The following is a 17265-nucleotide window of genomic DNA, read 5'->3' as shown; positions in this document are numbered from 1 at the left end:
GTCCCCCTTACACCCGACCCTATCTTAGACAGTCCCCTTACACCCGACCCTATCTTAGACAGTCCCCCTTAAACCCGACCCTATCTCAGACAGTCCCCTTACACCCGACCCTATCTTAGACAGTCCCCCTTACACCCGACCCTATCTTAGACAGTCCCCCTTACACCCGACCCTATCTTAGACAGTCCCCCTTACACCCGACCCTATCTTAGACAGTCCCCCTTACACCCGACCCTATCTTAGACAGTCCCTTACACCCGACCCTATCTCAGACAGTCCCCCTTACACCCGACCCTATCTTAGACAGTCCCCCCTTACACCCGACCCTAACTTAGACAGTCCCCCTTACACCCGACCCTATCTTGACAGTCCCCCTTACACCCGACCCTATCTTAGACAGTCCCCCTTACACCCGACCCTATCTTAGACAGTCCCTTACACCCGACCCTATCTCAGACAGTCCCCCTTACACCCGACCCTATCTTAGACAGTCCCCCTTACACCCGACCCTATCTTAGACAGTCCCTTACACCCGACCCTATCTCAGACAGTCCCCCTTACACCCGACCCTATCTTAGACAGTCCCCCTTACACCCGACCCTATCTTAGACAGTCCCCTTACACCCGACCCTATCTTAGACAGTCCCCTTACACCCGACCCTATCTTAGACAGTCCCCCTTACACCCGACCCTATCTTAGACAGTCCCTTACACCCGACCCTATCTTAGACAGTCCCCCTTACACCCGACCCTATCTTAGACAGTCCCTTACACCCGACCCTATCTCAGACAGTCCCCCTTACACCCGACCCTATCTTAGACAGTCCCCCTTACACCCGACCCTATCTTAGACACTCCCTTACACCCGACCCTATCTCAGACAGTCCCCCTTACACCCGACCCTATCTTAGACAGTCCCCCCTTACACCCGACCCTATCTCAGACAGTCCCCTTACACCCGACCCTATCTCAGACAGTCCCCTTACACCCGACCCTATCTTAGACAGTCCCCCTTACACCCGACCCTATCTTAGACAGTCCCCTTACACCCGACCCTATCTTAGACAGTCCCCTTACACCCGACCCTATCTCAGACAGTCCCCTTACACCCGACCCTATCTTAGACAGTCCCCTTACACCCGACCCTATCTTAGACAGCCCCCTTACACCCGACCCTATCTTAGACAGCCCCCTTACACCCGACCCATCTCAGACAGTCCCCCTTACACCCGACCCTATCTTAGACTGTCCCCTTACACCCGACCCTATCTTAGACAGTCCCCTTACACCCGACCCTATCTTAGACAGTCCCCCTTAAACCCGACCCTATCTTAGACAGTCCCCCTTACACCCGACCCTATCTTAGACAGTCCCCCTTACACCCGACCCTATCTTAGACAGTCCCCCTTAAACCCGACCCTATCTTAGACAGTCCCCCTTACACCCGACCCTATCTTAGACAGTCCCCCTTAAACCCGACCCTATCTTAGACAGTCCCCCTTACACCCGACCCTATCTCACAGTCCCCCTTACACCCGACCCTATCTCACAGTCCCCCTTACACCCGACCCTATCTCAGACAGTCCCCCTTACACCCGACCCTATCTTAGACAGTCCCCTTACACCCGACCCTATCTTAGACAGTCCCCTTACACCTGACCCTATCTTAGACAGTCCCCCTTACACCCGACCCTATCTTAGACAGTCCCCCTTACACCCGACCCTATCTTAGACAGTCCCCCTTGAACCCGACCCTATCTTAGACAGTCCCCTTACACCCGACCCTATCTTAGACAGCCCCCCTTACACCCGACCCTATCTCACAGTCCCCTTACACCCGACCCTATCTTAGACAGTCCCCCTTACACCCGACCCTATCTCAGACAGTCCCCTTACACCCGACCCTATCTTAGAGAGTCCCCCTTAAACCCGACCCTATCTTAGACAGTCCCCCTTACACCCGACCCTATCTTAGACAGTCCCCCTTAAACCCGACCCTATCTTAGACAGTCCCCCTTACACCCGACCCTATCTTAGACAGCCCCCTTACACCCGACCCTATCTTAGACAGCCCCCTTACACCCGACCCTATCTTAGACAGTCCCCCTTACACCCGACCCTATCATAGACAGTCCCCTTACACCCGACCCTATCTTAGACAGTCCCCCTTACACCCGACCCTATCTTAGACTGTCCCCCTTACACCCGACCCTATCTTAGACAGTCCCCCTTACACCCGACCCTATCTCAGACAGTCCCCCTTACACCCGACCCTATCTCAGACAGTCCCCCTTACACCCGACCCTATCTTAGACAGTCCCCCTTACACCCGACCCAATCTTAGACAGTCCCCCTTACACCCGACCCTATCTCAGACAATCCCCTTACACCCGACCCTATCTCAGACAGTCCCCTTACACCCGACCCTATCTTAGACAGTCCCCTTACACTCGACCCTATCTCAGACAGTCCCCCTTACACCCGACCCTATCTTAGACAGTCCCCTTACACCCGACCCGATCTCAGACAGACCCCTTACACCCGACCCTATCTTAGACAGTCCCCTTACACCCGACCCTATCTTAGACAGTCCCCCTTACACCCGACCCTATCTTAGACAGTCCCCTTACACCCGACCCTATCTTAGACAGTCCCCTTACACCCAACCCTATCTTAGACAGTCCCCTTACACCCGACCCTATCTTAGACAGTCCCCCTTACATCCGACCCTATCTTAGACAGTCCCCTTACACCCGACCCTATCTCAGACAGTCCCCTTACACCCGACCCTATCTTAGACAGTCCCCCTTACACCCGACCCTATCTTAGACAGTCCCCTTACACCCGACCCTATCTTAAACAGTCCCCCTTACACCCGACCCTATCTTAGACAGTCCCCTTACACCCGACCCTATCTTAGACAGTCCCCCTTACACCCGACCCTATCTTAGGCAGTCCCCTTACACCTGACCCTATCTTAGACAGTCCCCCTTACACCCGACCCTATCTTAGACAGTCCCCTGACACCCGACCCTATCTTAGACAGTCCCCTTACACCCGACCCTATCTTAGACAGTCCCCTTACACCCGACCCTATCTTAGACAGTCCCCCTTACACCCGACCCTATCTCAGACAGTCCCCCTTACACCCGACCCTATCTTAGACAGTCCCCTTACACCTGACCCTATCTTAGACAGTCCCCCTTACACCCAACCCTATCTTAGACAGTCCCCTTGCACCCGACCCTATCTTAGACAGTCCCCCTTACACCCGACCCTATCTTAGACAGTCCCCTTACACCCGACCCTATCTTAGACAGTCCCCCTTACACCCGACCCTATCTCAGACAGTCCCCTTACACCCGACCCTATCTTAGACAGTCCCCCTTACACCCGACCCTATCTCAGACAGTCCCCTTACACCCGACCCTATCTTAGACAGTCCCCCTTACACCCGACCCTATCTTAGACAGTCCCCTTACACCCGACCCTATCTTAGACAGTCCCCCTTACACCCGACCCTATCTTAGACAGTCCCCCTGACACCCGACCCTATCTTAGACAGTCCCCCTTACACCCGACCCTATCTTAGACAGTCCCCCTTACACCCGACCCTATCTCAGACAGTCCCCCTTACACCCGACCCTATCTTAGACAGTCCCCCTTACACCCGACCCTATCTTAGACAGTCCCCCTGACACCCGACCCTATCTTAGACAGTCCCCCTTACACCCGACCCTATCTTAGACAGTCCCCCTTACACCCGACCCTATCTTAGACAGTCCCCCTTACACCCGACCCTATCTTAGACAGTCCCCCTTACACCCGACCCTATCTCAGACAGTCCCCCTTACACCCGACCCTATCTCAGACAGTCCCCCTTACACCCGACCCTATCTTAGACAGTCCCCTAACACCCGACCCTATCTCAGACAGTCCCCCTTACACCCGACCCTATCTTAGACAGTCCCCCTTACACCCGACCCTATCTCAGACAGTCCCCCTTACACCCGACCCTATCTTAGACAGTCCCCCTTACACCCGACCCTATCTCAGACAGTCCCCCTTACACCCGACCCTATCTTAGACAGTCCCCTTACACCCGACCCTATCTTAGACAGTCCCCCTTACACCCGACCCTATCTTAGACAGTCCCCTTACACCCGACCCTATCTTAGACAGTCCCCTTACACCCAACCCTATCTTAGACAGTCCCCTTACACCCGACCCTATCTTAGACAGTCCCCCTTACACCCGACCCTATCTCAGACAGTCCCCCTTACACCCGACCCTATCTTAGACAGTCCCCTTACACCCGACCCTATCTTAGACAGTCCCCCTTACACCCGACCCTATCTTAGACAGTCCCCTTACACCCGACCCTATCTCAGACAGTCCCCCTTACACCCGACCCTATCTTAGACAGTCCCCCTTACACCCGACCCTATCTCAGACAGTCCCCTTACACCCGACCCTATCTTAGACAGTCCCTTTACACCCGACCCTATCTCAGACAGTCCCCCTTACACCCGACCCTATCTTAGACAGTCCCCCTTACACCCGACCCTATCTTAGACAGTCCCCTTACACCCGACCCTATCTCAGACAGTCCCCCTTACACCCGACCCTATCTTAGACAGTCCCCTTACACCTGACCCTATCTTAGACAGTCCCCCTTACACCCGACCCTATCTTAGACAGTCCCCTTACACCCGACCCTATCTTAGACAGTCCCCTTACACCCGACCCTATCTTAGACAGTCCCCTTACACCCGACCCTATCTTAGACAGTCCCCCTTACACCCGACCCTATCTTAGACAGTCCCCTTACACCCGACCCTATCTTAGACAGCCCCCTTACACCCGACCCTATCTTAGACAGTCCCCCTTACACCCGACCCTATCTCAGACAGCCCCCTTACACCCGACCCTATCTCAGACAGTCCCCCTTACACCCGACCCTATCTTAGACAGTCCCCTTACACCCGACCCTATCTTAGACAGTCCCCCTTACACCCGACCCTATCTTAGACAGTCCCCTTACACCCGACCCTATCTCAGACAGTCCCCCTTACACCCGACCCTATCTTAGACAGTCCCCCTTACACCCGACCCTATCTTAGACAGTCCCCTTACACCCGACCCTATCTTAGACAGTCCCCTTACACCCGACCCTATCTTAGACAGTCCCCTTACACCCGACCCTATCTCAGACAGTCCCCCTTACACCCGACCCTATCTTAGACAGTCCCCTTACACCCGACCCTATCTCAGACAGTCCCCCTTACACCCGACCCTATCTCAGACAGTCCCCCTTACACCCGACCCTATCTTAGACAGTCCCCCTTACACCCGACCCTATCTTAGACAGTCCCCCTTACACCCGACCCTATCGTAGACAGTCCCCCTTACACCCGACCCTATCGTAGACAGTCCCCCTTACACCCGACCCTATCTTAGACAGTCCCCTTACACCCGACCCTATCTTAGACAGTCCCCCTTACACCCGACCCTATCTTAGACAGTCCCCTTACACCCGACCCTATCTTAGACAGTCCCCTTACACCCGACCCTATCTCAGACAGTCCCCCTTACACCCGACCCTATCTTAGACAGTCCCCCTTACACCCGACCCTATCTTAGACAGTCCCCCTTACACCCGACCCTATCTTAGACAGTCCCCCTTACACCCGACCCTATCTTAGACAGTCCCCCTTACACCCGACCCTATCTTAGACAGTCCCCCTTACACCCGACCCTATCTTAGACAGTCCCCCTTACACCCGACCCTATCTTAGACAGTCCCCTTACACCCGACCCTATCTTAGACAGTCCCCCTTACACCCGACCCTATCTTAGACAGTCCCCCTTACACCCGACCCTATCTCAGACAGTCCCCCTTACACCCGACCCTATCTTAGACAGTCCCCCTTACACCCGACCCTATCTTAGACAGTCCCCCTTACACCCGACCCTATCTTAGACAGTCCCCCTTACACCCGACCCTATCTCAGACAGTCCCCCTTACACCCGACCCTATCTTAGACAGTCCCCCTTACACCCGACCCTATCTTAGACAGTCCCCCTTACACCCGACCCTATCTTAGACAGTCCCCCTTACACCCGACCCTATCTTAGACAGTCCCCTTACACCCGACCCTGCCTTAAACAGTACCTTAGACACACGACCCTGCCCGGAACAGCCCCCTTTGAACTGACCATTGTGTAAATTAGGAATCAGGTTTCCCACCCTGGATCACCTGAGGGTTGGGTGCATAAAGGACAAAGTTGAACTTCGGAACATAGGAACAGGAGGAGGCCATTCAGACCCTCGAGCCTGGGTCACCATTCAATGAGATCATAGCTGATCTGCGGCCTAACTCCATACACCCGCCTTTGGCCCGTATCCCTTAATACCTTCGGCTTGCAAAAATCTATCGATCTCAGATTTTAAATTAACAATTGATCTGACATCAATTGCCATTTGCGCAAGAGAGTTCCAAACTTCTACCACCCTTTGTGTGCAGAAGTGTTTCCTAATTTCACGCCTGAAAGGTCTGGCTCTAATTTTTAGACTGTGCCCCCTAGTCCTAGAATCCCCAACCAGCGGAAATAGTTTCTCTCTCTCTACCCTACCTGGTCCTCTTAATATCTTGAAAGCTTCAATCAGATCATCCCTTAACCTTCTAAATTCCAGGGAATACAACCCTAGTTTGTGTAATCTCTCCTCGTAATTTAATCTTTGGAGTCCAGATATCATTCTAGTAAATCTACACTGCACTCCCTCCAAGACTGATATATCCTTCCTCAGCTGTGGTACCCAGAACTGCTCACAGTACTCCAGGTGTGGTCTAACCAGGGTTTTGTATAGCTATCTTCCTTCTTCTTAGGCAGTCCCTCGGAACCGAGGATGACTTGCTTCCACATTAAAAATGAGTTCTCAGGTGACTGATGAGTCCAATGCGGGACCTACAGTCTCTGTCACAGGTGGGGCAGACGGTGGTTGAAGGGACGGGTGGGTGGGGTGCTTGGGTTGACGTGCGCTCCTTGCGCTGTCTGCGCTGGGCTCCCGCTTGCTCCCGGCTAAGAGACTCGAGGTGTTCGGCGCTTTCCCGGATGCTTCTCCTCCACTTTGTGCGGTCTTGGGCCAGGGACCCCCAGGTGTCGGTGGGGATGTTACACTTTTTCAAGGAGGCTTTGAGGGTGTCCTTGAAGCGTTTCCTCTGCCCACCTGGGGCTCTCTTGCCGTGTCGGAGCTCCGAGTAGAGCGCTTGTTTTGGGAGTCTCATACCGGGCATGTGGACGATGTGACCCGTCCATCGGAGCTGATGGAGCATGGTCAAAGCTTCGATGCTGGGGATATTGGCCTGAGTGAGAACACTGACATTGGTGCGGCTAGCCTGCCAATAGATTTGCAGGATCTTGCGGAGGCAGCGTTGGTGGTACCTCTCCAGTGCTTTGAGGTGCCTGCTGTACATGATCCATGTCTCTGAGGCATACAGCAGGGCGGGTATCACTGCTGCTCTGTAGACCATGAGCTTAGTGCCGGGTTTGAGGTCCTGGTCTTCAAACACACCATAGCTGCAGCATAACTTCTACCCCCTTATACTCTAGTCCTCTAGATATAAAGGCCAGCATTCCATTAGCCTTTTTGAATATTTTCTGTACCTGTTCATGATACTTTAACAATCTATGTACATGGACACCCACGTCTCTTTGGACCTCTACTGTTTCTAGCTTTTCACCATTTAGAAAGTGCCCTGTCTAATCATTTTTAGTTCCAAGTGGATGATCTCACACTTGCCTACATTGAAATCCATTTGCCACAGTTTTGCCCATTCACTTGATCTATTCAAATCTCTATGTAATTTTATGCTTCCAGCTACACTGCTTACAATGCCGCCTATCTTTGTGTGTCATTGGAAAACTTGGATATATGGCTCTCTATCCCATTATCTAAGTCATTAATAAACACGGTGACGAGTTGAGATCCCTGTGGGACACCGATAGTCACATCTTTCCAATTAGAGTGCCTACCCATTATCCAGACTCTCTGTCTCCTGCCGCTCAGCCAATTGCCTAACCAGGTCAATAATTTGCAAGTCTATGCCGGTTCCGTCCTGTGACAGCACCTCTGATGTGGAGTGAGCCTTTGGCGCAGCGGTAGCATCCCCGCCGCTGGGCCAGAAGGCGTAGGGTTTCGAACCCCGCTCCAAACAGTCTCAGCAAGTGGAGTTGAAGCTCCGGCTCTAAATTCTGGGTTGACATCCAGGGGGATACTTGTGTCCGTGGGTATGGGTGCCCCCCCCCCTCGTATGGGTTGTGGGAGCCCGTAAAACCCTCCCGCCATAGGACTTACGGTCATGGAAGGAGCGTTAATCGCGGCCAGAAATCCTTCCACCACTTCATACAGTTCCCCAAAGGGAACAGTGTGAAGACACGTATGACGACGACCTCTGATGTGAGAAAACTACTAGGCACTTGGTCTAAGCGTTAAACAAAGCTTTAATCAACTGTTTTACAACATGGAGGTCTAGTTGTGTCCTTCACTAGTTCCTGTTCAGAATGTCCTGCGCAAGCTGGGCTCGTGCCTGAGTATTTATACTCTCCCGGGACAGCGCCACCCGTAGGCTGCTCAGTAGTATTACATAAGTCTTTCTTTCATGAATGACTGATTCATGGCAACCTCTAACTCTGCGTGTGTTTGTGTTTCTCTCCTGCAGTATGGACGATCAGACAGTTACCGCGTGGCGACGACGCAGGGTGACAAAGGTGACAAGCACTCACCAAAGAAGGGCAAGATACAGAAACGGGACATGGATGATCTGAAGAAGGAAGTAGCCCTGGTGAGTAACGTGCATCAGTGAGACAGAAAGAGATCTGCGTAACAAAGTGATCTGGGCTGCTAAGTAGACCCGAACTCTGAACTCACCTGCGATGGTTATCTTAAGGAAGAGTAGATTGTAACTTTGCACCAGTGATAAGCTGTAACCACATCTCAACCACCTACGCTGGCCAGATGTTCACCATCTGGCTTCAGAGCCACATGGTCAACATCTGGTGCTCTGAATTTTGGACTGGGGGAATGAAGAAGACCCTTCGATGAGCTTGTGGCAGGAGCCTTGAATATTCTAGGCCTTGAGCTATTGACTGCCCAGGACAGACAAACTGATGTCAAACTTAAAGCAACTGTGGTCTGAGGGGGTGAAGGGCCTGAGATTATTGCACCTGGAGGAGAGAAGGCTCAGGGGGGAGATATGTTCAAGGGTTGAAGATGCTTAAAGGAATCGATCGATGCAGAGTAAATGTTTCAGATTGTCACAAGCTCTAGGGCCAGGAGATCTTCAAGTTTAGAAACATAGAAACATAGAAGATAGGAGCAGGAGTAGGCCATTCGGCCCCTTGAGCCCGCTCCGCCATTTAATGAGATCATGGCTGATCATCCAAATTCAGTACCCTGTCCCTGCCTTCTCCCCATATCCCTTGATCCCTTTAGCCGTGAGAAATATATCTAACTCCTTCTTGAATATATTTAATGAATTGGCCTCTACTGCCTTCTGTGGTACAGAATTCCACAGGTTTACCACTCTCTGGGTGAAGAAATTCCTCCTCATCTCTGTCCTAAATGGCTTACCCCTTATCCTTAGACTGTGACCCCTGGTTCTGGACTCCCCCGCCATCGGGAACAGCCTTCCTGCATCTATTCTGTCTAGTCCTGTTAGAATTTTATAAGTTTCAATGAGATCCCCTCTCATTCTTCTAAACTCTAGCGAATATAAACCTAATCGACCCAATCTCTCTTCATATGTCATTCCTGCCATCCCAGGTATCAGTCTGGTGAATCTTCGCTGCACTCCCTCCATGGCAAGAACATCCTTCCTCAGATAAGGTGACCAAAACTGCACACAATACTCAAGGTGTGGTCTCACCAAGGCCCTGTACAACTGCAGCAAGACATCCTTGCTCCTGTACTTGAATCCTCTCGCTATGACCAACATACCATTTGCCTTCTTAACCGCCTGCTGCACCTGCATGCTTACCTTCAGCGACTGGTGCACAAGGACACCCAGGTCTCGTTGCACTTCCCCTTTTCCCAATCTATTGCCATTCAGAAAATAATCTGCCTTCCTGTTTTTGCTACCAAAGTGGATAACCTCGCATTCATCCACATTATACTGCATCTGCCATGCCTCTGCCCAATCGCCCAACCTGTCCAAATCGTACTGGAGTTTCTCGGCATCCTCCTCACAGCACACACGCCCACCCAGCTTTGCGTCAAAGAGGGAAGGGGAGCAAAGAGTTTAAGGTGAACTACACTACAGAGAGGGTGAACGCGTGGAAGGGACTGACCAGGGAGGGGAAGGGGGGCAGAGAGTGTGGGATCATTCAAGGAAGAATTGGAGACATACTTGGTGAAGAGGGGGATTAGATTATGGGAGTGGCTGAATGGGCTGCAGAGCCTTTCTTGGGCCTGTACACACCTTGTTCTAGTGTGTGGTAACCTGGCCACGTTGAGAAGCTGGCCCAGTTTACCAGTCTGGACAAGGCAACAGAAGATCTTCCCTAGAATGTGGTCAGTAAAGATTCTGCTGTCTATCAACAACAGCAACAACTTGTATTTATATAGCGCCTTTAACATAGTAAAAGGTCCCAAGGCGCTGCACAGGAGTGTTATAAGACAGGAAATTGACACCGAGCCACATAAGAAATTAGGACAGATGACCAAAAGCTTGGTTTTAAGGAGCGTCTTAAAGGAGGAAAGAGAGGTAGCGAGGCGGAGAGGTTTAGGGAGGGAATTCCAGAGCTTAGGCCAAGCAACAGAAGGCACAGCCATCAATGGTTGAGCGATTATAATCAGGGATGCTTAAGAGGGCAGAATTAGCGGAGCGCAGATATCTCGGGGGGGGGTTGTGGGGCTGAAGGAGATTACAGAGGTAGGGAGGGGCGAGGCCATGGAGGGATTTGAAAACAAGGATGAGAATTTTGAAATCGAGGCGCTGCTTAACTGGGAGCCAGTGTATGTCAGCGAGCACCACACTTCTGCTGGTTTACCTCAATAGATCAGTGTTGGCTGCAGCCTCTTCCTAGGCTGTGTTGGTGACCCCATCATGCACAGAGAGGTGGACTCCCCAATGGCGAGTAACTACAGGGAGATATAAATAGAATGGGGCAACAAGCATTGGGGTCAACCGCATGGGTGCGAAGGATCTATACACAGGAGGCATTCACTGGGAGGGATTCTCTGGGAGAGATTCACTGGGCGAGATTCACTGGGAGAGATTCACTGGGAGAGATTCTCTGGGAGAGATTCTCTGGGAGAGATTCTCTGGGAGAGATTCTCTGGGAGAGATTCACTGGGAGAGATTCACTGGGAGAGATTCTCTGGGAGAGATTTTCTGGGAGAGATTCTCTGGGAGAGATTCTCTGGGACAGATTCTTGGGGCGGATTTTCTGGGACAAATTCTCTGCGACAGACTCTCTGGGGCAGATTCTCTGGGGCAGATTCCCTGGGAGAGATTCCCTGGGAGAGATTCTCTGGGACCGATTCTCTGGGACAGATTCTCTGGGACAGATTCTCTGGGACAGATTCTCTGGGACAGATTCTCTGGGGCAGATTCTCTGGGGCAGATTCTCTGGGAGAGATTCTCTGGGACAGATTCTCTGGGACAGATTCTCTGGGACAGATTCTCTGGGAGAGATTCTCTGGCACAGATTCTCTGGGAGAGATTCTCTGGGACAGATTCTCTGGCACAGATTCTCTGGGAGAGATTCTCTGGGAGAGATTCTCTGGCACAGCTTCTCTGGGAGAGATTCTCTGGGACAGATTCTCTGGCACAGATTCTCTGGGACAGATTCTCTGGGACAGATTCTCTGGGACAGATTCCCTGGGAGAGATTCTCTGGGACAGATTCCCTGGCAGAGATTCTCTGGGAGAGATTCTCTGGGAGAGATTCTCTGGGAGAGATTCTCTGGGACAGATTCTCTGGGAGAGATTCTCTGGGACAGATTCTCTGGGACCGATTCTCTGGGACCGATTCTCTGGGACCGATTCTCTGGGAGAGATTCCCTGGGACAGATTCTCTGGGACAGATTCTCTGGGGCAGATTCTCTGGGACAGATTCTGTGAGACAGATTCTCTGGGACAGATTCCCTGGGAGAGATTCCCTGGGACAGATTCTCTGGGAGAGATTCTCTGGGAGAGATTCTCTGGGGCAGATTCTCTGGGACAGATTCTCTGGGACAGATTCTCTGGGAGAGATTCTCTGGGACAGATTCTCTGGGACAGATTCTCTGGGACAGATTCTCTGAGACAGATTCTCTGGGACAGATTCTCTGGGGCAGATTCTCTGGGGCAGATTCTCTGGGACAGATTCTCTGGGACAGATTCTCTGGGACAGATTACGTGGGAGAGATTCTCTGGGAGAGATTCTCTGGGAGAGATTCTCTGGGAGAGATTCTCTGGGACAGATTCTCTGGGGCAGATTCCGTGGGAGAGATTCTCTGGGAGAGATTCTCTGGGAGAGATTCCCTGGGACAGATTCTCTGGGACAGATTCTCTGGGACAGATTCCCTGGGACAGATTCTCTGGGACAGATTCTCTGGGACAGGTTCCCTGAGACCGATTCTCTGGGACAGATTCTCTGGGAGAGATTCTCTGGGACAGATTCTCTGGGACAGATTCTCTGGGACAGATTCTCTGGGAGAGATTCTCTGGGACAGATTCTCTGGGACCGATTCTCTGGGAGAGATTCCCTGGGACAGATTCTCTGGGACAGATTCTCTGGGGCAGATTCTCTGGGACAGATTCTCTGGGACAGATTCTCTGGGACAGATTCTCTGGGACCGATTCTCTGGGACCGGTTCTCTGGGACAGATTCTCTGGGGCAGATTCTCTGGGGCAGATTCCGTGGGAGAGATTCTCTGGGAGAGATTCTCTGGGAGAGATTCCCTGGGACAGATTCTCTGGGAGAGATTCCCTGGGACAGATTCTCTGGGACAGATTCCCTGGGACAGATTCTCTGGGACAGATTCTCTGGGACAGATTCCCTGGGACCGATTCTCTGGGACAGATTCTCTGGGACAGATTCTCTGGGGCAGATTCTCTGGGAGAGATTCCCTGGGACAGATTCTCTGGGACAGATTCTCTGGGGCAGATTCTCTGGGACAGATTCCCTGGGAGAGATTCTCTGGGACAGATTCTCTGGGACAGATTCTCTGGGGCAGATTCTCTGGGACAGATTCTCTGGGAGAGATTCTCTGGGGCAGATTCCGTGGGAGAGATTCTCTGGGAGAGATTCTCTGGGAGAGATTCTCTGGGACAGATTCTCTGGGACAGATTCTCTGGGACAGATTCTCTGGGGCAGATTCCGTGGGAGAGATTTTCTGGGAGAGATTCTCTGGGAGAGATTCTCTGGGGCAGATTCTCTGGGACAGATTCTCTGGGACAGATTCTCTGGGACAGATTCTCTGGGACAGATTCTCTGGGAGAGATTCTCAGGGACAGATTCTCTGGGACAGATTCTCTGGGACAGATTCTCTGGGACAGATTCTCTGGGGCAGATTCTCTGGGGCAGATTCTCTGGGGCAGATTCTCTGGGACAGATTCTCTGGGACAGATTCTCTGGGACAGATTCTCTGGGAGAGATTCTCTGGGAGAGATTCTCTGGGAGAGATTCTTGGGGCGGATTTTCTAGGACAAATTCTCTGGGACAGACTCTCTGGGGCAGATTCTCTGGGGCAGATTCCCTGGGAGAGATTCCCTGGGAGAGATTCTCTGGGACAGATTCTCTGGGACAGATTCTCTGGGACAGATTCTCTGGGGCAGATTCTCTGGGGCAGATTCTCTGGGGCAGATTCTCTGGGAGAGATTCTCTGGGACAGATTCTCTGGGACAGATTCTCTGGGAGAGATTCTCTGGCACAGATTCTCTGGCACAGATTCTCTGGCACAGATTCTCTGGGAGAGATTCTCTGGCACAGATTCTCTGGGAGAGATTCTCTGGGACAGATTCTCTGGCACAGATTCTCTGGCACAGATTCTCTGGCACAGATTCTCTGGGACAGATTCCCTGGGAGAGATTCTCTGGGACAGATTCCCTGGGACAGATTCTCTGGGACAGATTCTCTGGGAGAGATTCTCTGGGAGAGATTCTCTGGGACAGATTCTCTGGGGCAGATTCTCTGGGACAGATTCTCTGGGACAGATTCTCTGGGATAGATTCTCTGGGACCGATTCTCTGGGACCGATTCTCTGGGAGAGATTCCCTGGGACAGATTCCCTGGGACAGATTCTCAGGGACAGATTCTCTGGGACAGATTCTCTGGGAGAGATTCTCTGGGGCAGAATCTCTGGGACAGATTCTCTGGGACAGATTCTCTGGGACAGATTCTCTGGGACAGATTCTCTGAGACAGATTCTCTGGGACAGATTCTCTGGGACAGATTCTCTGGGACAGATTCTCTGGGAGAGATTCTCTGGGAGAGATTCTCTGGGGCAGAATCTCTGGGACAGATTCTCTGGGACAGATTCTCTGGGACAGATTTTCTGCGACAGATTCTCTGGGAGAGATTCTCTGGGGCAGATTCTCTGGGGCAGATTCTCTGGGACAGATTCTCTGGGGCAGATTCCCTGGGAGAGATTCTCTGGGACAGATTCTCTGGGAGAGATTCTCTGGGACAGATTCTCTGGGACAGATTCTCTGGGACAGATTCTCTGGGGCAGATTCTCTGGGACAGATTCCCTGGGACAGATTCTCTGGGAGAGATTCTCTGGGGCAGATTCTCTGGGACAGATTCTCTGGGACAGATTCTCTGGGACAGATTCTCTGGGACAGATTCTCTGCGACAGATTCTCTGGGGCAGATTCTCTGGGACGGATTCTCTGGGGCAGATTCTCTGAGACAGATTCTCTGGGACAGATTCTCTGGGAGCGATTCCCTCGGACAGATTCTCTGGGACAGATTCTCTGGGAGAGATTCTCTGGGACAGATTCTCTGGGGCAGATTCTCTGGGGCAGATTCTCTGGGACAGATTCTCTGGGACAGATTCTCTGGGACAGATTCTCTGGGGCAGATTCCGTGGGAGAGATTCTCTGGGAGAGATTCTCTGGGAGAGATTCTCTGGGGCAGATTCTCTGGGAGAGATTCTCTGGGACAGATTCCCTGGGACAGATTCCCTGGGACAGATTCTCTGGGAGAGATTCTCTGGGAGAGATTCTCTGGGAGAGATTCTCTGGGACAGATTCTCTGGGACAGATTCCCTGGGACAGATTCTCTGCGACAGATTCTCTGGGAGAGATTCTCTGGGACAGATTCTCTGGGACCGATTCTCTGGGACCGATTCTCTGGGACCGATTCTCTGGGACCGATTCCCTGGGGCAGATTCTCTGGGACAGATTCTCTGGGGCAGATTCCCTGGGACAGATTCTCTGGGACAGATTCTCTGGGACAGATTCTCTGGGGCAGATTCTCTGGGACAGATTCTCTGGGACAGATTCTCTGGGACAGATTCTCTGAGACAGATTCTCTGGGACAGATTCTCTGGGGCAGATTCTCTGGGACAGATTCTCTGGGGCAGATTCCGTGGGAGAGATTCTCTGGGAGAGATTCTCTGGGAGAGATTCCCTGGGACAGATTCTCTGGGACAGATTCTCTGGGACAGATTCCCTGGGACAGATTCTCTGGGACAGATTCCCTGGGACAGATTCCCTGGGACAGATTCTCTGGGACAGATTCTCTGGGACAGATTCCCTTGGACCGATTCTCTGGGACAGATTCTCTGGGACAGATTCTCTGGGACAGATTCCCTGGGGCAGATTCTCTGGGAGAGATTCTCTGGGACAGATTCTCTGGGGCAGATTCTCTGGGACAGATTCTCTGGGACCGATTCTCTGGGACAGATTCTCTGGGACAGATTCCCTGGGAGAGATTCTCTGGGACAGATTCTCTGGGACAGATTCTCTGGGACAGATTCTCTGGGGCAGATTCTCTGGGGCAGATTCTCTGGGACAGATTCTCTGGGGCAGACTCCGTGGGAGAGATTCTCCGGGAGAGATTCTCCGGGAGAGATTCTCTGGGAGAGATTCTCTGGGACAGGTTCTCTGGGACAGGTTCTCTGGGAGAGATTCTCTGGGAGAGATTCTCTGGGAGAGATTCTCTGGGACAGATACTCTGGGACAGATTCTCTGGGGCAGATTCCGTGGGAGAGATTCTCTGGGAGAGATTCTCTGGGACAGATTTCTGGGACAGATTCTCTGGGGCAGATTCCGTGGGAGAGATTCTCTGGGAGAGATTCTCTGGGAGAGATTCCCTGGGACAGATTCTCTGGGACAGATTCTCTGGGACAGATTCCCTGGGACCGATTCTCTGGGACAGATTCTCTGGGACAGATTCTCTGGGACAGATTCTCTGGGACAGATTCCCTGGGACAGATTCTCTGGGACCGATTCTCTGGGACAGATTCTCTGGGACAGATTCTCTGGGACAGATTCTCTGGGGCAGATTCCGTGGGAGAGATTCTCTGGGAGAGATTCTCTGGGAGAGATTCTCTGGGACAGATTCTCTGGGACAGATTCTCTGAGACAGATTCTCTGGGACAGATTCTCTGGGACAGATTCTCTGGGACAGATTCCCTGGGACAGATTCTCTGGGACAGATTCTCTGGGACAGATTCTCTGGGGCAGATTCTCTGGGAGAGATTCTCTGGGACAGATTCCCTGGGAGAGATTCTCTGGGAGAGATTCTCTGGGACAGATTCTCTGGGACAGATTCTCTGAGACAGATTCTCTGGGACAGATTCTCTGGGGCAGATTCTCTGGGGCAGATTCTCTGGGACAGATTCTCTGAGACAGCTTCTCTGGGACAGATTCTCTGGGGCAGATTCTCTGGGACAGATTCTCTGGGAGAGATTCTCTGGGAGAGATTCTCTGGGGCGGATTCACTGGGACCGATTCTCTGGGACAGATTCCCTGGGAGAGATTCTCTGGGACAGATTCTCTGGGAGAGATTCTCTGGGACAGATTCTCTGGGACAGACTCTCTGGGACAGATTCTCTGGGACAGATTCTCTGGGAGAGATTCTCTGGGACAGATTCTCTGGGACAGATTCTCTGAGACAGATTCTCTGGGACAGATTCTCTGGGACAGATTCTCTGAGACAGATTCTCTGGGACAGATTCTCTGGGACAGATTCTCTGGGACAGATTCTCTGGGAGAGATTCTCTGGGACAGATTCTCTGGGAGAGATTCTCTGGGAGAGATTCTCTGGGA

At 52.2% G+C, this 17265-nt stretch overlaps 1 protein-coding gene across 1 annotated transcript in view; it reads left to right on the top strand.

Moving 5' to 3' along the window:
• The first annotated feature begins 8663 nt into the window (after positions 1-8663).
• The window catches only part of atp1a3b (ATPase Na+/K+ transporting subunit alpha 3b), a 131955-nt gene continuing 123353 nt past the window's right edge, over positions 8664-17265 (top strand). Inside the window, exon 1 of the mRNA XM_086003905.1 lies at positions 8664-8846. Within this exon, the coding sequence (XP_085860031.1) occupies positions 8679-8846 (168 nt within the window). The 5' untranslated portion in view covers positions 8664-8678. The remainder of the gene's footprint in view (positions 8847-17265) is intronic.

This window comes from Somniosus microcephalus, chromosome 12, assembly GCF_052327205.1.
Source record: "Somniosus microcephalus isolate GS21.2 chromosome 12, FLI_Smic_1.0, whole genome shotgun sequence".
In the NCBI taxonomy this organism is placed as follows: Eukaryota; Metazoa; Chordata; class Chondrichthyes; order Squaliformes; family Somniosidae; genus Somniosus; species Somniosus microcephalus.
The sequence above is the reverse complement of the archived record's forward strand: the minus strand, read 5'-3'. Positions and strand labels throughout refer to the sequence as shown.